Raw genomic sequence first — 23,438 nt, forward strand, 5'->3', positions numbered from 1 at the left:
GACGTGCCATTTCAAAACGAACCACTAAATTTAATAGGTTCGGTAATGGCTAAGAATTGATGATACTGCGGACAACCTCAACCGTTATGAACTTCAAGATGCGAAGCATTCTTCTTCTTTTAATGTGATATCGAGGCTGATCCTGATCATGACACGTGGTGTGAAGATGGTAGTCGCAATTTGCGCAGCAGTAGGTCATCCCAGAGCCGGGGCTGTTGCAGCCATTGCATATGAAGTCTTCAACTGTAACCACCGTCAGTGGATGGATATGGGCGCTATGTTGGATTACTTGTCTTTCTTCTAGCTTCATCTCCTTTGTCTTTATTTGTTTTTTCTTTTCTTTGGTAATGGTTAGATTTTGCATGAATGGGAAGGTGGTCTTTAAAGAAGCAATGTTTACACCATTCAAACAGAGTTTTTTTTTTGTCGTTGATAGGACAACACGCGTTAAATCTGATTGAACCCAAACTTCACGTTGATTTAACCAAGTTGTGTTAGTGTTACGGCCGCATTTGAGCTTATTGTTTTAACGAAACTATATAATGCGGGTAAATGACAAACTTGTTGTGGTCACTTGGACTTATGAGTGTTCGTCAAGATGTCTTATCTAAAGGGGTTTCGAAGAATTGGTCAAGAACGAAAATGGTCATCAAGTTTTGGAAGTCAATGAAATAAAGACAAAAATGAAATGCTAAATGACAAAATTAGTAATGGTTATCTCGACGTGAGGGAGAAGTTGTAGGCTAAGTGTGAGAGCAAAGTGATTAGGCTACACGTACGAGTGGAAGAGAGTAATAAGAATCTTGTACCATGTGGACAAAAAAAAATATGCTCAAGTGTCAATTAACTGACATAAGAAAAGTTTTTATGGAATGGTGGAAATGATCCAAACACCAAATGTTTCAGATTTGAAGACATCAAAAGAAAATGACGAGTTAACTACAAGAGGTCAATCGGCGAACACATTAATTAATTACTAGATGATCTCTACTCTATTTCTCCTCTAACTCAACGAATTATCAGCTCAATCTTAAAGATCTCTTTGATATTTCTGACAACATTTGATGTCGGTGGTTTTTATTATTATTATCAAGTTTTAGACCATTTATTTCATATTGTATGTATTATTTTTCATATACTTCAAATTTAACTTTCATATCTAAATTACTGACATGCATATATAATGTGGCCTCTTTTTTAGCGCAATGCTTCTAATCAAGGACTGGTTCCTCTATGGTTTTTTTCCGGATGTATATTTTTGCCTTGTATTTTTGTTTTCTGCCGTTAGATGCACTCTACTTTAATTTGAAATTAAAATATTATCTGTCATGAAAGGTTCAGAAACGTAATCATATAGAAAGCGAGTGCATATGGCGAATATATATTTTGTTAATGGCTTCAAATATGGTTGCATGTTTTTAATAATAATCAACGAGGCTTTGTACTATCGGACATCACCGAAATTAAAAGCAAAAAAAAAAAAAAAAAAGTTACGACATGAGACTATCAATGGAAAACCCAAACAGTGCATTAGAAACAACTCCCATTGTTAGCTTTGATGCTACAGTAAACATTCTCCAGCCCTTACTCGTACCCGGCTTTTGACCCGCCCCAGCCGCTGGTACTTGGCCCGCATTCATATTGAACCCGTTCATGTAGTTGAAGTTATTGTTATTATAGGGATGATGATAATTAAAATAAGGTTGTTGTCCCATATGTCCATACGGATACGGGTAACCATAATGCGGTTGTTGCCACTGAGCCGACGACGATGGTTGACCTATCCCTCTGCTTTTAGTACCCGACGCATTGGTCTGGTCAGAGGGTGACGTGTTGCACACGGCTAAGATACATTCCATATGAATATCGAATCTACATAGCTCACACCTATACCTCCAAGATTGACACGGGACGTGACAAACCATACACGGGCTAGCTCCCGCAAGGCGAAACTCCAAGTGATGGGCAGGGTGAAGCACGTGCCTGACGTGCTGAGGCAGCTGTGTGCAGAGCGGATGCACGTCAAACTCACATATCTTGCATCTGTAGAACAATCCTTCCACGGATTCGTCGCATATGTCGCACGCACGGTCATTTTGGCGCGTGGACTGTTGTTTCCGGACAACGAGGTTGAGTGTATGCTGAGGATGAATGAAGGTTGGGAGGGTAAGGGGACATGTTGCGCAATATTCATGAAGATCGTAGTTGCATGGTTCGCATCTATATGTCTTACCTGAGCCGTAGGTTTTGCAGCCGTCGCAGATGAAGTCACCGATGCTGTTAAACTCCAATAATGGATGGATATGCGTGAAATGCTGAATGGTTCGCTGTTTTGGTGTTCTTGGAGCCATCTTTACCGAGTTTCTTTTGTGGTTCAGAGAGAACAATAGTTGTGTTTGGTGTTGGAATATAATGAAATCGTGGTTGACTTTCGAAATATTAAATTGAGAGTTGTATATATGTTTACTAGTGTGACAGACCGATATTAGTTGACTTTAGACGAGTTGACGGACCAAAGAGGTGGAAAAGTCTCTATTCTCATTATGTTTAATGTTCATTTAGAATCACACAAAGATAGCTAGGTTGGTTAAAAGAACACACAAGAACGTGCTGAGTGGTATGTACCTATCTTTAAAAGTTAACTTATTAAATATTTTTTTATATACTAGTAACGATTTATTCTAAATCTAAAAACACTAATAACGAACAAAAGTATAGCCAAACGGATAACTTAAACTACAAAAACTAAAAATATCCTACTTTAAATACAATCCTGACAAATTGTTCCAAATTGATAGGAAAATCAAACCATCAAAAAAATTCTTGCAACTATCTTAAATTCTGGCATGAAAATAATAATATATGCTTTCAGTAATTTGGTGTGCTTAATTGGTTTCATAAACAAAAATAAAAATCGCATATTCTATAAGATGTGTATACTACAACATTTTCAGTAGACATGGTTGTAAATCTAATACTAAAAGAAATGGTAACGTGACGCCTTGACGGAGTCCTGACCCGTGAAGACATTGTCATGGAATAGGACAATAAGACAAGAGTCAGATAGTTCAAACTTACCAAACACTTTTCCGTATTTGATTATTCGTTGTTGTTCATATTGTGACCTCGTCTATTCTTCTTTGTTGTGGCATGGCATACACTACTTAAGAAAAAATATTCGGTGAACCAATTAATTTGCACCGTTCCATGCGTTTTCAAATTTGGCTTAAACACATTCATCCAAACTACATAATCATCACTGGTGTTTCTATGATAATATTACCATGGTATATTGGTTCATTAAGAATGTTAATATACATCCCTACTGTAAAATAGGGAAACCAAATTATCTTCACAAAAACAAATTATATACATATATATATATATATAATCATCAAATAAACTACTAAAACTCAAAATGCTTCACAAAACATGACCTTTTCTAACTGATATCAAACACCGACGCTCAGCAACCTCCTCCTCCGCCGCCGCCTCCACCCCCGCCGCCGCCACCTCCGTCACCCCGCCCCAAAACCTCCACCACCTCCGTCACCCCCAAAGCCTCCCCCGCCCCCGCCCCAGCCACCTCCACCTCCATCCCCTCCAACACCACCACTCCAAAAGGACCAAAACCCTCCATGACCCCCGCCACCTCCATCACCGCCAACGCTACATCCATCACCGCCAAGACCACCTCCGTTTCCTCCATCCCCAATTTCCACATCTCCGCCATCCTCTCCTCCTCCTCCATCACCTCCTCCTCCTCCTCCTCCTCCTCCGCCGTTATCACCACCCCCACCTTTGCATCCGGCTCCAGCCAAGGTCACAAGAAATGTCAAAACACCAAAACAACAAGCAATAGCAATGATAACTACTGTCCAAGTCTCCATTTTATGCAAAATCGTTACATTTAGTTGTCCACGATTGAGTCTATATATAGTTTGTTGCCGAGGTTTGCCTGTAGACAAATAACGTGTCAAGTTAGTATGACTTAGACTTTTATCATTCATATGTTTCTATATTCAAACTTCAAAGTTTATATGTTCCTATATTCAACGTTTTCATTTTCAGCCGGGAAAAAGCTTGAGAAGGAAGTACATATTCCGTATGATGCTTGCTTTCTTTGATGCAAACTCTGATAAATCTTAATTTGTATAAGTATAAAGATGGATTGACTCGGTCAGTTGAACTTGAAAACCAATAGGTTTTACCGTTCAACCGAGGTGACATAATTCACACGGTCTTGACCAGATTCAAACATGAGAAAAGAGGAGTGCATGCATGCACGTAAGCTCGATCGTTTCAGTTTTTGACATGGTCTATTTCCAATTTGGTTTGGATTTATACAAACTTGGAGAAATGTAACAATAATCGATATGTACGTATGAGACTACTTTATCCATTACTCAGGTTGGTAAAAGAAAAAACTATTATTCCTTTTTGGCAGTGCAGTAAAGATATATGGGATTTCTGTTTGGCTTTCACAGTTTGAACGTATGCTATAACTTAAGCATTGGTTCCAGCTAAAAATCGACAACTCATTGTTAGTTGTTGAGAATATATATATGGTGTATTTTCTTGCATTTTTTTAGGGTAAATAAATGTGAACGTAATAGTGCCTGACTCAAAGCAAGTGATGTTTATACGTAATCTGTTGTATAATTGATTATTCATTCTTATAATGATATTAATCTTATTGTTTTTCCTTACTAAGAGATGATTAGTTCTGATCGCGAAAGTGATAGCCTGGGAAAAAGAAAGACGAGTCCCCTTCTTATGTCATAAGGCCATCATCATTAATGATAAGATACTTGCTTATGTAAATATTAGCTCAAAAATACTTGCATACTGCTATAAGATAACTAAACTATGCGTTTACTTAATTATCTTTTAAGGCCACCTTATATAACTAATGTCGTTGTTATAAATGCTGGAATATTTCAATAAAAGCATGATAAAAGAAGAAGATTTACATGTTGGCCAGATTACTCGACCGTGTCGAGATGAACGTTCTCAGTTCCATTTTTTTTGTCTTTAAATTGGTACCATTAATTCTTTTTGGAAAAATTTTCTAAACATTAAAAAAACAGAAATTCATATATTTATAAATGATTAACTAAAAACATTATTTGTCACATTTCATATCCGATTGAAAAAATTTAACCATCAAACCTAAATTTTCTGGCGTTTCAGTATTGGATGTTGGAAAACCGGTTGTTTGTATCCACACAATCAAAATTCTGAAAAAAAATCGATCAAATTAAAAAATATCAAATATAAAGATTAGATAAACAAAGTAGATGTTATTTAATCTCACGTCTATAATTCCATATGCTCCTAAAGTTAAAAGCATATAAGAAGAAAGAACGAGAACAAATAGATGCAAACCCATTTTTTAAGTTTTGCTTGTATTTCAGATGGTTAATTTATCGTTATATATACTAATATGATTCAACGACTAATTGCAATTCGTATCATTTGACCTGCTAGTCTTGACCTCGTATTAACTTTTATTTATTTTGTTATCAAAGACACAATTAATTTGAGTCAACGACCAATAAACTGATTGTTAGTCATATATAATAGAATATACTTATTGTATGAAGAAGAAACTAAGTTTTACTTATGTTTCATAAAGTTTTTACTTGCATTTCATAAAGTTTTTACTTATGTTTTACATATGTTTTACTTAAAGTTAGTTAGCACTCACCTTACAATTATCGACCTTTAATTTGTTACATTTTTTTAAGTATGAGTTACGTGATTACACTTTATCCTAATTTTGATTTCTTTAACTATATTTTTTTTTATTCTTCTCACTTGTTTTTCCTCTTCGTCTAAAAATAATACACAATGATGAAACCTCGGTTGTTGTTTCCGAGAATGAAGAACTTGAAGACAACAGTGAAGAGGATGACGACAACGTCTCACTGAACGTTCTTGTCGACTCTTCACCGGAGCACTCAGGAATTGATGTTCCGGATCAATTTCCGATTATTGTTCCTGCGGATCCCCATTTTTTCCCGTATTCATTCAATCTTGAATGCGGGATATGTTTTGGGGAATTCCACCCTGGAACTCTTCACCCGATCACTTGGGATTTGAAAATCTTCCTGATCAACATCCCGTTTTTATTCTAGTTGATCCCCATAATTTCCCGTTCCCATTCAATGTTGAATGTGGGATTTGTTTTGGCGAATTCATCCCGGAGGAGATCCATTGGCGGATATCCCATATTTACATACTTTTCACTTTTCATTTTCCCCATATTATTAATGATTTTAGAAATCGTGTATGTATCTGAAAATCTGGATATTTGTTAAAAACTATTCTTCGCAAATAACTGCGAATATCCGTAAATATGTAAAAAATATATTGAAATGACATATATTTTAGACCAAAATACCGAATATTATCTAAATACCATATATTTGTATCTAAATACCGGATATCTATATTTAAATATCGGACATCCAAATTAAAAAATAGATATCCATTATCCGTTTTTAAAACCCGCATTATCCATTTTTAAAAACCGCATTATCGTATATAACCGAAAGTCGTCATTTTACTATTTGTATCCGTTTTTGTGGAAATCATTTTTTTTAACAGTATAAGGAGGTGGGGTACGTGCAGTATATTAATAATTTCCCAATTAGTTAGCTTACAATAATGTTTATTTAGCTTTTTTGGTAAAAGCCTAAAAAGTTCCCCATGTATTAACTTGTAACCAGGGTTCCCCAAAACTGGAATTTTTGTTTTCATTTTGTTATTTTTTTCTCCGCTTTATTGACGGTTTTCATGCCTCAATCTCTCCTTCGTTAAAAACATAAAAAGCAACAAAATAAAAAATATCAAACCTCTAATTTTATTCCATAAACAAATCCTCTTTTCCCACTAAAATCGTGACATAATCTTAAGAATGACATTAATTAGCATTAATCATTAAATTAATTACCCGATCTAATCATATACTGAGGTAAACGTTAGTGTGCGAAGATTCTTAGAATAAATCCTCAAAAACATTTTAATTTTCATTAACCCCTCTCTCTCTCTCTCTCTCTCTCTATCTCTTCATTATCCGAAATACGAATCCAATTTTTCAACCAGACGGGTCGTTAAATAAAATTCCAAAAAGATTCTTCTCTCAGCTCAATTTCTAAAGCTCCAACCTTTACGATCCTCTAAATTCTCGGCGCCGGTTTATCGGATAAATTAAATGGCTCAGTTCACAGGTCGGATCGTTGGAGACTACTTGGTGGGTCGGCAAATCGGGTCGGGTTCTTTCTCGGTCGTTTGGGAAGCGAGGCACCGCGTTGACGGCACTGAGGTTGCTATCAAGGAGATCGCCATGGATAGACTTAACAAGAAGCTTCAGGAGAGTCTCATGTCTGAGATTTATATCTTGAGGAGGATCAATCATCCTAATATCATCCGTATGATCGACATGATCAAGGTTTTTTTTATATATAATTTAAAGTTTCGTTTTTTTTTGTCGGCTCTCTCTGTTTCTAGGTAGAAATTGAGGATGAGGTTAGCTTTGCTCAATTTAAGATATTTGCATCATATGCATGAAATTAGGCTTGTATAGTGGAACAAATTTGGGTTTTGTTCTTATTTGGGCAATGTGATGCAGTCTCCCGGGAAAGTACATTTGGTGTTGGAGTACTGCAAAGGAGGTGACTTGTCTGTGTATGTCCAGAAACGTGGAAGTGTCCCTGAAGCTACTGCTAAGCATTTCATGCAGCAATTAGGTAAATTCTATTTCTAGTGCCACTTTCTCTCTGTTTTGTTGTTTGGTTTTGATTGACAAAACAATGTTTCTTAATCTCAGACAATTTTCTTTTTATGTAACAGCGGCCGGCTTACAAGTTCTTCGTGACAATAATATTATTCACCGTGATTTAAAGCCTCAGGTGTGTCTGATTCTCATTCCTTTCAATGATCTTCTAGGTGTTTTCTTTTTGTTGTTGTTATGCAGATTAATAAGTTAGTTGAGCTTATTGTTAAATGATAGAACTTTCAGAAAGATGAAAGGATTTTTTAGAATGGTGATTTGTTAGTATCCAATTCAACTTGTTGTCTTGCTTTTTCACTGAATATGCTTTCCAAGGGTTTCCTTGGCCAAACAGAGATACAGTCTTGGAGATTCCATCTTTTGTTAAAATTTAATATCTAAGGTTCTTTCGTTTTTGAAACAGAATCTTCTTCTATCCACAGATGAAAATGATGCAGATCTGAAGATTGCTGATTTTGGATTTGCAAGGTATTGTCATCAGCACCCCTTGTTACTAGATCAAAGAGTGTAATATGAATGAATTAGAGAAGGTTTCAAATGGGCTCCAGCTGCTTTTGATTGTATATTGTCGAGTTTCTAGGTAATTTCATTCTTTTCTTGGGGGATTCTGCTTATTATGTCAGCTCCCTCATTTTGAACATCACACTTTTCTTAATGCAGATCGCTGCAACCTAGGGGGCTCGCAGAAACTTTATGCGGTTCACCATTGTATATGGCCCCAGAGATTATGCAACTTCAAAAGTATGATGCAAAGGTCAGACCATTTTCCTACTAGGCTACCTATACTTTTCTCGTAACATGACCTCCTTACAATCTAGCTTAATACACAGGCAGATCTCTGGAGTGTTGGTGCGATATTATTTCAACTTGTGACAGGCAGAACTCCGTTTACAGGAAACAGTCAAATTCAGGTTTTGTATCTTCTCTGTCTCTCACTGATTTCTTTAGTATGCAAGTGTTTGTCTTCTGATGCATAAACTAACACATTCTCCATCTTGTCTTCACAGTTGCTTCAAAACATAATAAGATCAACCGAGTTACAGTTTCCAGTGGACTGTAGAGATTTAAGTTTGGACTGTATAGATCTGTGTCAGAAGTTACTGCGCCGTAATCCAGGTCAGCATCAGTTTAAGTCAATTCTGCTGGAATTAGTGGAGGCTACAATTATATTGCATGAGACCCATATGCTGCCTCAGGGTCTATTGGCATATGTGTGTTGGTCTAAAAAACGTACAAGTATTTAGAATTATGGCCACGCTTAATTGGCAATTCAAACATGTACCATAGTTATTTGTTTGATTAGCATAATTGAAAACAGAAATTGTTACTTTTGTCATTTCAGTCTAGATTGTTCTAGCTTTCCAAGTAACTCATGGTTCCAGAATTTAGAGTTGTGATTTGAAAGTGGCTTACACTATGCTTATTCATCTCATATACCACTTATTATGGTCCTCTTTGTGTGTATTTAATGCGATTACAAGCCGTTCTTAAATATCTTGTCTTTCGCAGTGGAACGTTTGACATTTGAAGAGTTCTTTAATCACCCTTTTCTTTCGGACAGGCAGGCATATGATTTCTCAAGGTAGATTTGACATTTTTCGTGACGAATGCTTTTTCTCTCCTTTATGCAAATATTTGTACTGATGAAATTATCTGTGCTGCAGGAGTAGATTGGGATTAAGAACAATGGACGGTTTTCTTTCTTCTGAAAGCAGCCCCTCGAGAAACATGGAAGAAAGTTCTCAAGAAGACTGTTTGCCATTCCTTCTAGATGATGATTCTAGTGGACCTGACGGGAGCCCTTCCTATTTGAAAAAGACGTCGTCCTCTGGATTTAACGTTGATACCAGAGTTGGGAGACGGGAGGGGGATTCTAGTCCTTTAAGATATACTGAACATACTTCCCGACATAGTAGAATCAACCAAAGAGAGGGAAACGATAGATTTAGATTTGATACTCAAATAAATTCGGATAGGAGAAACCGTAGGGAACCTACAGAATTGACTGATTCCAGATCACTTATTGCTCCAGGACGAGGTAATTGAATCTCAACTATTTTCGACATCCTAGAGAATGAAAAAGTTTCTTGTTTGGGGTTCTCACATATTTAGTTCTGCAGTAGATGATTCTCAAGACTCCATGGATCAAGATTTTGTTCTCGTATCTGGACCACCAGTGGATATGCCATCATCTTCATTGAGTTCTTCGAAGCCGTATAATTTCCCATTCAAGTCTCCGTCTCCTCCTGTAGAGTTATTCAACAGAAGCATAAATTCAACGGCTCCCATGCCAATAATTGGTGCTACTGGCGACAACATCAGTCGGTTTGATAGCCTAGACAGCCAGAATTCTGCCCCGAGCACTTCTCATGGGTCTCTGGATCTTGGGGATGCTTTTGAACAGCCATCAACTCACAGCCTGACAAGAATCAGGTCTCTAAGAAAATGTGCTGCAACAATTGCAGAATTAGTTCATGAAAGGGTAACCAAACTTACTTTGTTTATAGATAGTTAATTCTTATCATCGTGCCTTCACTGAGCATCATGAGTTTCTGAGTAAATTCTTTCATGATTCTTTTCATAGATTGAATCTGACAAACACTTAGAAGCTTTCTCCATCCAATTGGCGATTCTGGCAATTTGGAAACAGGCACTGCACATATGTCATACTCAGGCAATTTCAGCTTTGGAAGGAAGCCCAAGCCAAGACTTTAACAGACTAAGAAGTAGCAGCCTGAAACACGATACCCACATGTCTGATAAAATTACTGGTCTGAGCCATGATGGATCTGAGGAGATATCCTCTCAGATTCAGAGGCAGTTTATCCAGGAGATTGAACTTGCTGAAGAACTTGCCAAGAGTATTGAACCTGGTATGTTTCTTCTTCGAGGAAAATAAAAACTTCCTTGTTTTTGAGGTAGTCAAGATCTTAAAAGGAGTTTTCATGTATTTGGTTCAGGAAATATAAAAATGCCGGATGCAATGGAGACGATATTCGAAGAAGCCCTTGATCTTGGAAAACTTGGAGGAGTAAGTTTCCTTTGCCTTTTCCCAAAGAATATGAAGAACAATCGAAAACTAACAACTAAACCAATTTGTCTCTCATTCTCGTACATAAAATATTTCTCAACTCCATTAGTGTGACTGTCTTTGTCTGTAGGTTAAGGAGGTTATGGGAGATATAGAGAATGCTGGAAACCAATATTCGAAAGCGGTGCGGTTGCTGGTATTTCTTCTAGTAGAAGCACCAATGCTGATTCTGAATCCACCATTGTCTCTTACAAACTCAGTCAGGTATCGACTCAGGACATATATCGATTTCCTCAGCAGAAGGTTAAAACATCTGCAATCACACAGAAAAAGTTCAGGTGGTCAGATGCAAGGATCATCATTAGCCATGATGAACAGACAATCATAAATCCATTCACTCAGTTCGGGTTCTCTTGTGTTCTTTATATTATTATGGGACTATTATTATTCTAAAAGAGAAAAATGTATTTGTCTTGTACAGCAAACTCATGTAATCTTATTCTTTTGGGGTTAATCTGGAGGGAAGTTGTGGATATGATGTGTGATGATGGGTGTTGTAACATTTGATTTGTTCTATCTTGATCCCAGTCCTTTGTTTTTCCATTAGTCTGATACCAAACTCTGTTTTGATGAGTCTTGGATACAATATTTATGTATAAGTAGACTTTGTTTACAAATGAACTCAGAAGAGGTTTGCTTATGTATGATGCGAATTCTAAATTTTTGTTGGCACTTTCATTCTTGACCTCTTATATTATCCGTTTATTCTTATGTACTTTGTTCGTATCTCACAATCGGAATAACAAAATCAATGTAAGAAAATAATTAAACAATAAGGACAAAACCCTTCCACACATGTGCAGATGTTACGGCACGTGTAAGAAGGGACTGAAGAGAAATAAATACAGAGTGAAGCCGAAGAAAAATAAGCGCCAGTGGCCCTAATCAACTCTTGCAGTCACCATTGTTCTTCTCCTTCGCAGGGACCATTTCTCTCCTCTTTCTGGCCCGATTCAAAGGTTAGGGTTTCATCTCCATCGGCTAAAGTTTCAAACTTTGAGATTATTTTTATATGCTGGTCTCATTCTTTTCCCTTCATTTCCTCGGTTTAGTGTAGTTTTCGCGAGTTTATTCTTTTTGATACATTTTTGGGGAGTTTTGTTGTCTTTGCAGAAGCTTGTCTGGAAGAAGCTTCTAAGCTGTATCATCAACTTTTTGGATTTGATTGAAGAGAGTTTATATTTGTCGATTTATCTCTGTTTGAGAGGGGTTTACAGAAGAGGAAAATGGCAGGATGTGGAATGAATTATCAATTCTCGAGTGTTGTGAAAGTGAGAAACGAGATCTCTTCGTTAGGGATTTGTAATCGAGACTTTGTATTTAGAGATACGGTGAAGGCAATGAAAGTGCCTGTTTTGCGGATTAGAGGTGTTTCAGCTAGGCAAAGGTCGAGGCTTTTGATGGTTAATATGTCTCAGTCTCCTGTTGAGCCGCAATCTAGTGGTGTTCCGACTACTAAACTAACAAAAATAGAAGGTGATGATAGCAACTTAGGGAAAGAAAATGTTAGAAACTTAGGAACTGATCAGCCTGAGAATTTGGATGGTGATGGCTTTAACGGTAATGATGGTAATGGGGGAGTTAATAATGGTGGAGGAGGTGGAAATGGAGGAGAAGGCAATGGCGATGGCGAAGACTACGAAGAAAAAGAGTTTGGACCTCTTTTGAAATTTGAAGAGGTCATGAAAGAGACTGAAGCTCGGGGAGCTACTCTTCCATCTGATATGTTAGAGGCTGCTAAGACCTATGGGATCCGCAAAGTGCTGCTCCTTAGATACTTGGATTTGCAGGTACATGTTTCAATACTTTTTCTTTTTGTTATCTTCTGGATATAATAGTTTTAGAGAAGAGTTCTGAGTTTGGATTTCTTTGGTTTTAGAGCTCAGCTGGGCTGCTTGGGTTTGCTGTAAGATCATGGTCTATGCTACGTAACAGAATGTTGGCTGATCCATCTTTCCTATTTAAAATAGGGGCTGAGGTAAGGCACTCCTGTCATATTTTTTCATATTTTTTTTGTCATCGTCATATTTTTCATTTAGAAAATAGATTCTCCTTGTACATTCACATTTGGATATACATTATCATGGTTGCATTGATTAAATAATGAGCATTTGGTTTGCCTATTTCAGATAGTCATTGATTCTTGTTGTGCTACTGTTGCTGAAGTTCAAAAGAGAGGGAAGGATTTCTGGGCGGAGTTTGAGTTGTATGTTGCTGATCTATTGGTCGGAACTGTGGTTAATGTTGCTCTAGTCGGTATGTTGGCGCCTTATGTTCGTATAGGACAAGCATCTGCATCAGCTGGCTTCTTAGGACGCATGGCTTTTGCTTATAATGCGCTTCCTAGCAGGTACATCCCTCAAAAAGATACTCAATTCTCATATAGTACATGCATCTCTCATCTTATAAGTTGGTTACTAAATTTTGATATGTTGGAACTTTTGCAGCGTTTTTGAAGCTGAAAGACCAGGATGCAGATTTTCCGCCCAACAGAGACTTGCTACATACTTCTACAAGGTAATTAAACTTCACAATCTCTGTGTCAATTGCTCCATATATTTTTCCGTTGCTGATCAATATTTGTTCACATTTATTCAGGGTATAATGTATGGTGCGGTTGGGTTTGGATGTGGCATCATAGGGCAAGGCATCGCAAATCTGATAATGACTGCAAAACGGTAACACACCTCTTTCCCCTGGCTCAATAAAAAAGGGTAAATTTTTGGATATGGCTTACATTTTTGTTGTCATTCTCTTCTCTCAGAAACATGAATAAATCAGAAGAGAACATCCCTGTACCACCACTAATCAAGAGTGCAGCTCTCTGGGGTATATATAATATATGGCTTTTTCTACCTTATTCACTTTCACTTTGCTAAATCATTAATCTCCACAACAATGGCAATTGATTGCAGGTGTATTTTTGAGTGTTTCTTCGAATACTCGTTATCAGATCATCAATGGTCTAGAGAGAGTGGTTGAAGCATCTCCTTTTGCCAAGAAAGTGCCTCCGGCAGCTATGGCCTTCACTGTTGGTGTGCGGTTGGCCAATAACATCTACGGTGGAATGCAGTTTGTGGATTGGGCAAGATTGAGCGGTTGTCAGTGAGAACACAGCCAAAACTCTTCTTTGTGGTTCTTATTTGATGAATCATATATTGTTATAGCCTACTTGGTTAATTTTCGATCTGTTCCACTACATTTTCCGTTGTTAGATCCAATAATACAAAATCTCAGCTCGAAATCCTTGTAGCATTTGTCTAGTTAATAATTATAGTGTCAAAATTGAAGCAAATGTAAATAAAGTAGGTAATGGGCATTGGAATGTTCATTTAGTGAGTGCAAAAAGTTGTTGAAACCTTGTTTTTATGAAAGAAATGTAAAGAGAGAAACAAATACAAACACGTAAGAAATCACACGACTAAGCACTTAACAGATGGTGAAATCTAAATCAAAGTAAGCATAAACCAAATGATTACAGAATGGGAAAAGATCCAATTTAAAGGTACACGTCACGAAAACACAACCACCCCACTAAACTCATCTTACTATAAAAGAATCATCAAAGCACTCTCATTAAGACACTCAACAAAACAAGAAGAAGAACAAGAATAAGAGAAGAAGCATGAAGCGTTGTAGGTTTGTTGCAGTGGCTGTGATGAGTCTTCTGATCACTTTGACTTACACTGAGGCGGTTGGTGAGTGTGGTCGCATGCCAATTGGTCAAGCCGCGGCTAGCCTAAGCCCGTGTTTGCCTGCTACAAAGAACCCGAGGGGTAAGGTTCCACCGGTTTGCTGTGCCAAAGTTGGTGCTCTTATCAGAACCAATCCTCGTTGCCTTTGTGCTGTAATGCTCTCTCCTTTAGCCAAGAGAGCTGGAATCAACCCTGGGATCGCAATAGGTGTTCCCAAACGCTGTAACATCCGCAACCGTCAGGCTGGCAAGCGATGTGGACGTAAGAATTTTCTTCAAAATCTCATGTGTATACATATTTTGAACTTGACATGACTTCACTTACCTTCATTTTTTTTGTCTTAATGTTTTATCTACAGGTTACACTGTCCCATAAATCACCATGGCTTCGCATAGAGTACGAGGAGTTAACCGCGGTTTGGATTAATGAAGAGGAGTTGTTAAGATTTAAATAAAATGTGTTTCACTTACCTTTGTAGAGGAGAAATGTGAACTATAGATATCCTTTAATAATCTATATAATCTACTGTTCCACTATATATGAGTACTTCTGCATACTTAGTATATAGTATATACTATGAGATGGATCTCTGATTTAAAATGGTGATGACATGGGTGCAATGTTTTGCTTCTGATTTAGCAGTCTACTCCTCTCATAAGATTTTCTAATATCGTTTGACACATTTTATGCAAACTAATACTCTTACATATATGTAGTAACTCTAAATACATACATACATTCTCATTCTGGATATCATGAATTATATGATCATGACTTACCTTAGTACTGTAAGGTTTTTATATTAAAGGATCAGTAAAGTAATCAATTTAGTTCCAAAAATCATATTGGAAATGTACACAATTATATTCTTCTTTTAAGCCAAAAAAAAAAACAAAACTTTAAAACGACAGTTAAATGAAAAAAGTGTGTTATCTATTGTCTTTTTTGTCAAAGTGAAACACAAAAAAATTATTTGACCAATTTCTTGAAATCCGCACAACAACATAACTCTTTTTTATCTTAAAGCTTTTTTCTTCTGTCACTTCCAAAATCGTTAAAGCAGTAAATTGTGAATCACAATTTGTGATACAGAAACACCGTACGGTTAAGTCACAGCAACATAACAAAACAAAACTAACCAATGAGTGAGTTTCCGATTCACCGGTGAACATTTTTATTTATCATCTACAATAGAATCTTTTTCAATAAAGAAACAAAGGATCCAAAGATTCACTTTCCACGTGTCGAATCCAGAAAATTCCACGTGTAAAATACAGTCAAACCCCCAGTCAAAGCCCACAACGGATCTTCACTTGTTCTCCCTCTCTCTCTCTCTCTCTCTCTTTCGCGCTTCCTTTATATAAAAAGCAAACACAAGAAACAGAGTTTTTCAGATTTTCTCTGCAAACTCTCAGAAAAAAAAAAAAAAATCTCACATTTCATCTTTCAATAGAGAGAGAAAGAAGAAAATGACCAAAATCGACTCACTCCGTCGATTTCTTCTTCCATGTATCACACCTCCGACGAATCCATCCACCGTACCGTTCCCCGGAGCAACAACATCATCCACCGGAGCTTCCAAGAAACGTCTCAGCACTTCTTTGAGAGACGATATCGACGTTCAAGATTCAGCTTCTTCATCTGCCTCTTCCTCAGAGGCTACTTCCGCCGCCGCCTCCGACTACTACAACCTATCCGCCGTGACTGTGCCGCAGAGACCCTCCAAGACGATGGTGATTGGGACGATATTTGGTAGAAGAAAGGGACACGTCTGGTTCTGTGTTCAACACGACCGTCTCTCTGTTAAACCCATCATCCTCCTCGAGCTTTCAATAGCTACGAGCCAGTTGGTTCACGAGATGGGTTCGGGTCTTGTTCGTGTTGCTTTGGAGTGCCCGACCCGACCCGAGTTGAAGTCGTGCTTGCTAAGATCCGTACCCGTGTGGACGATGTTCTGTAACGGGAGAAAGCTAGGTTTCGCTGCGCGGAGAAGCGCTAATGAAGAGACGAGGATGATGTTAAAGAGGTTGGAGTCGATGACGGTTGGTGCTGGTGTGTTACCATCTGGATCCGGGTCGGGTGAGTCGGGTGACTCGGATACTGATGAGGTTATGTATATGAGGGCCAATTACGAGCATGTTGTTGGAAGCTCTGACTCGGAGTCGTTTCATCTCATTAACCCGGATGCTAACTCGGCTCAAGAACTCAGTATCTTCTTGCTCAGGACCTCTAGCTGAATTGGCCATTTGGGGTAACTTATGAATCCTTTTCATAAAGTTTTTTTTTTTTTTCGGGAAGACAGATGAGTTAGGTCTTAGAGTTTTAGGATTTTGAGAGTTCTTGATGAGATATTTCTTTGTGGGTCTTTTTGGATTTGAGTTCTTGATCTTTGTAAAACATTCTTTGTTGGAAAGACTGATGATTGTTTCAAGATTTTCTTGAGGATAGTAATCTTTTTTCTGAAGTAACACGATGTTCACATTCCAGGACTGTTAAAATCTCATCTTTGTATCAAACACAAAAACTTACATAACTGTCATTAGAGTGTAAACATGATGGTAAACAGAGAGAGAACAAAAACACAAATGTTATTATCAGCAGATAGATATGCTCACGTGAAACAGTGTAAATATGATGCCTTTGAATGTTTTTAACACCCAAGTGCAACTAACTGGAAAATTTCCTCTATATCTTCACGGCAGTAAGAAGAATAAATTTTACTACCAAAGCGTTTGAAAAGATGACCAAGTGGGGGAATAGACAAGTTTGTCCCTTTCTTCTACTAACTCTATAAGCAACAACTAAATTCCTCTGAAGTATAAGTGGAAGTTGTCAATTGGGGAGAGAAGTTAAGAGTATCCTGAAAGCCTCCATTGTCATGAAGAGGATACCAACGCCAGGAACCACTTTGTAATATTCAGGCACTATTCCTCTGTATATCCCTCTGATGCCTTCTGACTTGAATATCTGTTTGAATGTTCCAAAGAATCCACTTTTATATACTCGCGCTCTTCCACCAGCTCCTTCCACTTGCATTCTTCTTCTCACAAGGTCCAACGGATATGTAACTACAAAGTTTATGGGCATCAAAATGTGTGTCATGTGATGCAACATAATAAGAAGCAGATATGCATGTCTCTAGGAACAAAACTAGAAACTATAACGCAGAGAGAAGGTCAGGTCAAATAGTAAACCTGTTGAAGAAACAGCTCCAGCTAGACTTCCACAACAAAGACCAACAAGCACTTTCGAATCATTTGGCCTAAAAAAGATTCAAAGAAAATAGTAAGATATGTATGATGAGTTAGCATCTGGAAAAAACAAATAAATTCAGTAGGGAGTGCAAAAGTAACAGAAAAAAAATCAATTATTGATGACATTTACCTATGAGAATGCCAATATGATTTTATAGACTCATACGCAGCAAAATTGATAGCAAGACTTGGCCCAACACCCTACATCAGAAAAGATGTACCAAGAAGAAGTTAACAATCAACACAGTATCCACAAGAGAAGATAGGAAAGCAAACAAAGCATACCAACAATGTAGGACCAAGTCCTTTATACAGACCCAGAAGTCCCTCGTCTCTGTATATGGTATGGAAAGCATGCTTAATACCCTGGTAATACATTGCATTTTTCTGGGAAGGATCAAATATAATGCAATGCAAGCCATGAAAAGACAAAGAAAAACTGGTTAGATCAAGGGGATAATAAAGCTTTCAAACATCATATTCAGGAAGAAAAACAAAATTTAAGGATAGGAAACCAATTACCTGTGCAGCAAGACGGGTCCTGACAAGATCGAGGGGATAGGTAGCTGAAGCAGCTGTCATTCCAGCCAAGCCACCACTAAGAAAGTGCACAATCGGGTTGCCACTCGTATTTCCTATAAAACTCTGTACGACTGGATTTGAATTGAAAAACTGTAAAATAAAAGAGGATTGCGAGGCTGAGTGACAGATCATTGTTAACGGTTACAGACGACACAGATTAGAAAAGACTGGAATCCAACTCACTTTATTGTATTCGCCATATGCATAGAAGTTTACTGCAGTATAGGGAATCCTGTGTGCTACAGTAACCATATTTCCTTTCCAAAAGGCTCTAAATCCTTCCTCATTGATAACACGGGAAGCTTCACACCATAAGCTTGGACGGCTTAACACAGCACCTTCTGATTGCATGCCTTGCAACTGAAAGAGACAACAACCTTCTGAATATAAACAATAGAGACAAGAAGCTCTCAAGACAAGCAATTATTGTAAAAAAGTAAAGCCTCGAACTTTGCTACGAAGTCAAAATGTGTGATAACCCAAAAGGACAAAACAAATTATTCATGACTTCATGAGCTCACTAAATGTTCTTAAACCCTCACATCAATTCCTAATCCAAAAACCTCAAAACCTGTCTTATTCACTAACCAAAACCAAGCAGCAAGCTCAAAAAGACCCAATTTTTACAAATTGTCTGTGATACCCACATTGACCAACGAAAAAAGGTAACCCAAGACTCGAACCAGACCTGAAACAAGATGGTGAGGCGAGCAAGAGGAGCGGTACAGGTCTTACTAAAGGCGCCGGCAATACCTCCAGCGAGTAAATTCTCAACGACCCCTAGCTGCCCCTGCGGCTTAATTTGCGTCACGACACTACTATGAACAGTGGTTGCAGTGTTAAGAGCACTCTGTGCTCCATCCACCGCCACACCGACTCTAGCGTCAACATTCATATCTATCTATCACTCTTTTCTATGAGTAACCCGTTTCTGGGTTGAAGGATTTGGAATCGAAGGTCACATCAATTGAAGGAAACTGAATTGCGATGGAGATCGGAGACATCGACATGAGAGAGAGAGGGAAAAGGTAAACTCTTTTAGAAAAACCCTAAATCTTGCTTGGAGAAGGAGAAGGGTATTTCGGTAAAGCATCAAAGATACTGTGATACGCGGAATATGCGTCAACTGTTCGATTCTCAAGTTGTCTTTATTTTTTTAAAAATATATTACTATTACCTTGTTATGAGTTTATGACATTTAAAATATGCTTTGGTTTTGATCGGTAATAAGTTAGCATACTTAAAAAAAAATGTACGAAAATATCAAATAAGTATTCTAAATAAGTTAGATTATGCAAACCAAACAATGTGAAACCAAAAAAAAAAAATCAAAATAGAAATTTTATACTTTTTTGGTGCGAAAATAGAAATTTTATACTAACAAGCACGGAACTAGTACAAAAAATTGTATTTTGGTTTTTTTTTTCATATCAAAATATTAACTTTAACTTAAATGCGACATTCTTTAATTTTTGTTTTAATGTCAAAACTTAATGACATATACTTTTGTATTGCATGTCTTATTGATTTAGGCGACTGAGACGGACGAATCAGTAGAACCTTGGCTTGTTGGCTGCACACTTTTGTAAGGGCATCTCTTTGCTACAACCATAAAGACACATATATTGGCAGCGGTTACACCGGCGAGAAACCAGTAGAACCGGTCCAAGCGGCTGCTGTTCAGGTCCTTTCCGAACCAACTCTTTCCCGAGAAATCCTCGGCGAGAGTATCAACGGCTGTGATCAGGAGATTGTTTAAGAAGCTAGCCGCGCCTATCACACTTAGGTAAAACGCTATACCTAAGCTTCTCATGGAATCAGGGACTTGTTCGTAGAAGTACTCTTGGAGTCCAACGAGTGTGAAGGCATCCGCAATGCCGATGATTATGAACTGAGGAGCTAGCCATATCACACTCATGGCCGGCTTGTTGTTAATGGTACGGTTCAATCGTTGTTTCTCAACTAGAGCTGCAATGATCATGGTGATGAGGGAGAAAAGCATACCGGTCCCGATTCTTTGGAGAATGTTGATGCCTCTTTGATTACGTGTGATGCGTCTTAGCAAGGGAATGAGGAGTTTCTCGTAGATGGTGATTGAGATGATCAGTGTGAGTGCGGTGAGAGAGAACATGGAAGCTGGAGGAAGTGTGAAGCCAGCGATGTGTCTGTCCATGGTGACTGCTTGTTTAATGAAGAAGGTCGAAGTTTGTGTCGCACAGATGCCAAAGGCCAGCGTAGAGAGCCATATGGGAATCACGTTGATGATCAGCTTCGTTTCTTCTACTTTTGTCAACGTTACGAGTCTCCATGGACTCTGTTTCTCTAAGGCCAGAGGGTTGTTGTCTTCTATTATTGCTGCCTTGTCAAGAAATCTGCAAGGTTTTAAGTTTTAACCACACATCAGAATCAGTTTAGGATACTCAAGAAATCATATATGAAAATTTTGAGTTTGCTTCTACTCACTTAAGATGCTCTGTGTGGCAGAGAAGCCGACCAGTTATAAACTCTGTTTTGGAAACTTCGTGAAGCAGAGAAGGATCAGAAGGATAAGGTAGATTTCTTTTGGCAATGGCAGCAACAAAGACCTGTAACATTGGGGTCAAAGGGCTACCAGAAGGTGTCCGGTGACGATAGAATGGTTTTCCACAGAGGAAGATGAGAAGTGATATAGCCATGATTGCAGTTAGTATGATGCCAGCAACACCCCAACCAACCCGGTCTTCGATATAGACAACAGACGTCACAGCCGTTAGAATACCAGCACATAGGCTGACGTTCCACCAGTTAAAGAAAGACATCTTCATCTTTCTTTCTTCAACATGATCATCGTCGAATTGGTCAGCACCAAAGCTCTCAAGGGAAGGCTTATGACCTCCAGTCCCTATGGAGATCAAGTAAATGGCAGTGAAGAAGGCTATTTCGTGCGCTTCCCTTGGTTCAACGCACATCTCTTTGTGACAAGGTTTCAAGCCCGGTATGAACCAGGACATTGTTAAGAGAACCAAACCCTGTTTAAACATCAAGACACAATTTAAGCTTGTTTATGGAATCTCTATATAAATTGGATTAGAGTAGTTAATGAGTAAGAATATATATCTTACCATAAGATAAATGGTGGTTGCAACCAAGATAGTAGCGTAACGGCCGAGATAAGCGTCAGCTACAAAGCCTCCAAGAAGTGGCATTAAAGTAGTGACACCTGACCAGTAGTTCACATTTCTTATAGCCGTCTTGAGATCTTGGTGGAGAATTGTTGTTAGGTAGACAACCAAGTTCGTAGCTAATCCAAAGTAACTCAGTCTCTCGCTGAACTCGATTGCTGCACAGAGAAGATGAAAAGAAAAAAAGACTTCACCAAAGATTTATATTTTGAGCTTTTATAGCATAGTCTCAGTATATACAATCAAAGTTCTCTGTACCGATGATGAAGAGTGCAGCCCTCCAAGCGCCAGTTCGAGCTCGAAGAGGAATACGTCCTCTGCTATCGAGAGATGAATCAAAAACCCATTTCTGTTGATCATCGTACGAATCTTGACGTTCTGCACCGATCTTCTTATGCTCCATGTATTCAAAACTTTAGTCGACAAAACACACCACACGAGAGATTTGATTCTTAAGGAGTGTATGTGTGAAGTTATCTGTTGGAGGAGAAGCAAACTTAGTCCTCTTTATATAAGCCTAAGCTCCTTTGTGTTGTTGACTCATCATCTTCTACAGTGTTTCCCAGATCATGTTCTCACTCTTTTACATTGCTTTATTTACAGCCTTAGGCAATTTTCATTTTCTACTTTTCTTTATTTTGTTTCACATGCGTGTTGAGGGACGTATTCGTATAGACGAAAATGTAAGTAATGTAAAAGGTCACCTAAACTTGTATTTGCAAGAACTCGTAAGTATATATAGAAGAGAAGTATCAGAGAGATGTCAAGACAGAACATAGCTCTTCAAAATCTTATCCTAAAACTTGTCCTTCAACAAAATTTTACAGGATCGTTTTTATATTCTTTTCACCTTTCCAGGCAGAAACAACAAAGATATATTCCCTTACTACGTACGTACCGTATAGTAGTAACACAAAGATTATATATCCACCAAAAGTGTTATCCTATTCTGACAGACCAAAATGAAGAATATGAAGTCAAGTAAAAACTACCCACTCAATTTACTTTTTTCTTCTTTGGAATCAAAACTCTCAATATTCTGCATCTTGTCACAATGATCTTTCTAAGGCATTCAACCTAACTCCCCCTACTCCATTAGAATCTGAGATGTTTAATTTAGCTTAATAAATCGAATGCTTCCTCTATTCTCATCACTCTCTAGTCTCAACTGACCTTCTTTGTATCGAATTAGATCTCACTTCTCTTAGGCCTTCGGTTCCAAGTTCCTACTCCTTCTACAATCCAAAATAACATTCAGCCGCAAAAAAATTATCTCTTACAGCTAAGAGTTAATCATAAAATTAGACAAAATGCAAAAGCTTAAAGCTATGTAGTATGTTCAATGCTCACTATTAAGAGATAATAGTGCTCTATCATATGCACAGTGATTGAAATGGATTTTTCTACAAGAAAATGATTTTGTCAAGGTCATGACACCAATGAATGATAAGTTTGTGATCATTCATGGGAATGTTGTTAAAATTTAGTGGATTTCAATTGCTAACAAAATCCAAACATATCTTGTGTAGATTGTATATATACGCTCCGATAAGCATTCAACAAGTCGACATACAAGCTTGTATCAAATGTGACACTATGGCTTTTGAAAGTGGATAAACCTTTCTCCATAGTGCTTATCACTATTGACTGAATTTTCAAGAAGCAGTACCAACAAAAACAAACAGTACTGAAAGAAGAAAAATAAGAGGAAGAGAATCTTCTAGTAAGACTTGGCGCAGAATAGCAAGTATATATGATGTCTATATACAAATAGTAGGGAACTTTAAAGAAAAACAATGTTGAGAGTTGTTGTTGCCACATGAAACCTCATTTTCCTATAAATGGTTCTTTTTCCTC

At 37.8% G+C, this 23,438-nt stretch overlaps 7 protein-coding genes across 11 annotated transcripts; 4 read left to right on the forward strand and 3 right to left on the reverse strand.

Annotated features, from left to right (window-relative positions):
• Positions 1-1,463: 1,463 nt before the first annotated feature.
• Positions 1,464-2,351, reverse strand: LOC17889344. Its single transcript, XM_006295828.2, has one exon. The coding sequence runs from the start codon at positions 2,349-2,351 to the stop codon at positions 1,491-1,493; it is 861 nt and encodes a 286-aa protein (XP_006295890.1). The 3' UTR covers positions 1,464-1,490.
• A 4,682-nt stretch (positions 2,352-7,033) lies between these two features.
• LOC17888905 (serine/threonine-protein kinase ATG1c) lies at positions 7,034-11,529 on the forward strand. 5 transcript variants are annotated; one of them, XM_006296123.2, is made up of 13 exons: positions 7,034-7,456; positions 7,637-7,754; positions 7,858-7,916; positions 8,202-8,266; positions 8,459-8,552; positions 8,629-8,709; positions 8,806-8,914; positions 9,308-9,380; positions 9,463-9,836; positions 9,919-10,280; positions 10,383-10,671; positions 10,759-10,829; positions 10,960-11,529. In XM_006296123.2, the coding sequence occupies exons 1-13, from the start codon at positions 7,220-7,222 to the stop codon at positions 11,215-11,217; spliced, it is 2,190 nt and encodes a 729-aa protein (XP_006296185.1). In that variant the 5' UTR covers positions 7,034-7,219; the 3' UTR covers positions 11,218-11,529. The 5 variants fall into 5 exon arrangements, with proteins under 5 accessions (XP_006296185.1, XP_023640253.1, XP_023640254.1 ...); XM_023784485.1 differs by having other exon boundaries at positions 9,922-10,280; XM_023784486.1 differs by lacking the exon at positions 7,034-7,456 and having other exon boundaries at positions 7,739-7,754; positions 8,221-8,378.
• Positions 11,530-11,764: 235 nt separating this feature from the next.
• LOC17888072 (protein RETICULATA, chloroplastic) lies at positions 11,765-14,184 on the forward strand. Its single transcript, XM_006294199.2, has 8 exons — positions 11,765-11,848; positions 12,003-12,679; positions 12,769-12,867; positions 13,019-13,239; positions 13,337-13,406; positions 13,488-13,567; positions 13,654-13,718; positions 13,805-14,184. Exons 2-8 carry the CDS (start codon positions 12,116-12,118, stop codon positions 13,996-13,998), a joined length of 1,293 nt encoding a protein of 430 aa, XP_006294261.1. The 5' UTR covers positions 11,765-11,848; positions 12,003-12,115; the 3' UTR covers positions 13,999-14,184.
• Positions 14,185-14,492: 308 nt separating this feature from the next.
• LOC17888763 (non-specific lipid-transfer protein 1) lies at positions 14,493-15,222 on the forward strand. Its single transcript, XM_006295166.2, has 2 exons — positions 14,493-14,845; positions 14,943-15,222. Exons 1-2 carry the CDS (start codon positions 14,515-14,517, stop codon positions 14,957-14,959), a joined length of 348 nt encoding a protein of 115 aa, XP_006295228.2. The 5' UTR covers positions 14,493-14,514; the 3' UTR covers positions 14,960-15,222.
• An 831-nt stretch (positions 15,223-16,053) lies between these two features.
• Positions 16,054-16,991, forward strand: LOC17890404 (protein MIZU-KUSSEI 1). The gene has a single exon (XM_006295841.2). It carries the CDS (start codon positions 16,054-16,056, stop codon positions 16,819-16,821), a length of 768 nt encoding a protein of 255 aa, XP_006295903.1. The 3' UTR covers positions 16,822-16,991.
• A 152-nt stretch (positions 16,992-17,143) lies between these two features.
• On the reverse strand, positions 17,144-19,439 carry LOC17888939 (mitochondrial substrate carrier family protein B). The gene is made up of 7 exons (XM_006294487.2): positions 19,109-19,439; positions 18,604-18,780; positions 18,361-18,510; positions 18,124-18,225; positions 17,969-18,039; positions 17,779-17,846; positions 17,144-17,652 (listed from the first exon to the last, which is right to left on the reverse strand). Exons 1-7 carry the CDS (start codon positions 19,313-19,315, stop codon positions 17,417-17,419), a joined length of 1,011 nt encoding a protein of 336 aa, XP_006294549.1. The 5' UTR covers positions 19,316-19,439; the 3' UTR covers positions 17,144-17,416.
• A 417-nt stretch (positions 19,440-19,856) lies between these two features.
• Positions 19,857-22,033, reverse strand: LOC17887791 (protein NRT1/ PTR FAMILY 5.6). The gene is made up of 4 exons (XM_006293833.2): positions 21,840-22,033; positions 21,522-21,739; positions 20,884-21,428; positions 19,857-20,792 (listed from the first exon to the last, which is right to left on the reverse strand). Exons 1-4 carry the CDS (start codon positions 21,982-21,984, stop codon positions 19,949-19,951), a joined length of 1,752 nt encoding a protein of 583 aa, XP_006293895.1. The 5' UTR covers positions 21,985-22,033; the 3' UTR covers positions 19,857-19,948.
• Positions 22,034-23,438: the final 1,405 nt, after the last annotated feature.

The sequence above is a fragment of the Capsella rubella genome, unplaced genomic scaffold (genome assembly GCF_000375325.1).
Source record: "Capsella rubella cultivar Monte Gargano unplaced genomic scaffold, Caprub1_0 scaffold_4, whole genome shotgun sequence".
In the NCBI taxonomy this organism is placed as follows: Eukaryota; Viridiplantae; Streptophyta; class Magnoliopsida; order Brassicales; family Brassicaceae; genus Capsella; species Capsella rubella.

Bases quoted from the DNA above. Each gene is read 5' to 3' on its own strand.
- LOC17889344 (XM_006295828.2), bottom strand. From the start codon at position 2,351: ATGGCTCCAAGAACACCAAAACAGCGAACCATTCAGCATTTCACGCAT.
- LOC17888905 (XM_006296123.2), top strand. From the start codon at position 7,220: ATGGCTCAGTTCACAGGTCGGATCGTTGGAGACTACTTGGTGGGTCGG. The intron at 10,281-10,382 runs GTAACCAAACTT...TTCTTTTCATAG, and splicing joins CAGAATTAGTTCATGAAAGG to ATTGAATCTGACAAACACTT. The intron at 10,672-10,758 runs GTATGTTTCTTC...TATTTGGTTCAG, and splicing joins TGCCAAGAGTATTGAACCTG to GAAATATAAAAATGCCGGAT.
- LOC17890404 (XM_006295841.2), top strand. From the start codon at position 16,054: ATGACCAAAATCGACTCACTCCGTCGATTTCTTCTTCCATGTATCACA.
- LOC17888072 (XM_006294199.2), top strand. From the start codon at position 12,116: ATGGCAGGATGTGGAATGAATTATCAATTCTCGAGTGTTGTGAAAGTG. The intron at 13,568-13,653 runs GTAACACACCTC...CTCTTCTCTCAG, and splicing joins CTGATAATGACTGCAAAACG to AAACATGAATAAATCAGAAG. The intron at 13,719-13,804 runs GTATATATAATA...AATTGATTGCAG, and splicing joins CAAGAGTGCAGCTCTCTGGG to GTGTATTTTTGAGTGTTTCT.
- LOC17887791 (XM_006293833.2), bottom strand. From the start codon at position 21,984: ATGGAGCATAAGAAGATCGGTGCAGAACGTCAAGATTCGTACGATGAT. The intron at 21,740-21,839 runs GTACAGAGAACT...TTCTCTGTGCAG, and splicing joins GGCTGCACTCTTCATCATCG to CAATCGAGTTCAGCGAGAGA. The intron at 21,429-21,521 runs GTAAGATATATA...ATGTTTAAACAG, and splicing joins CAACCACCATTTATCTTATG to GGTTTGGTTCTCTTAACAAT.
- LOC17888939 (XM_006294487.2), bottom strand. From the start codon at position 19,315: ATGAATGTTGACGCTAGAGTCGGTGTGGCGGTGGATGGAGCACAGAGT. The intron at 18,781-19,108 runs GTCTGGTTCGAG...TGTCTCTTTCAG, and splicing joins GCCTCACCATCTTGTTTCAG to TTGCAAGGCATGCAATCAGA. The intron at 18,511-18,603 runs GTGAGTTGGATT...TTTATTTTACAG, and splicing joins CATATGGCGAATACAATAAA to TTTTTCAATTCAAATCCAGT.
- LOC17888763 (XM_006295166.2), top strand. From the start codon at position 14,515: ATGAAGCGTTGTAGGTTTGTTGCAGTGGCTGTGATGAGTCTTCTGATC.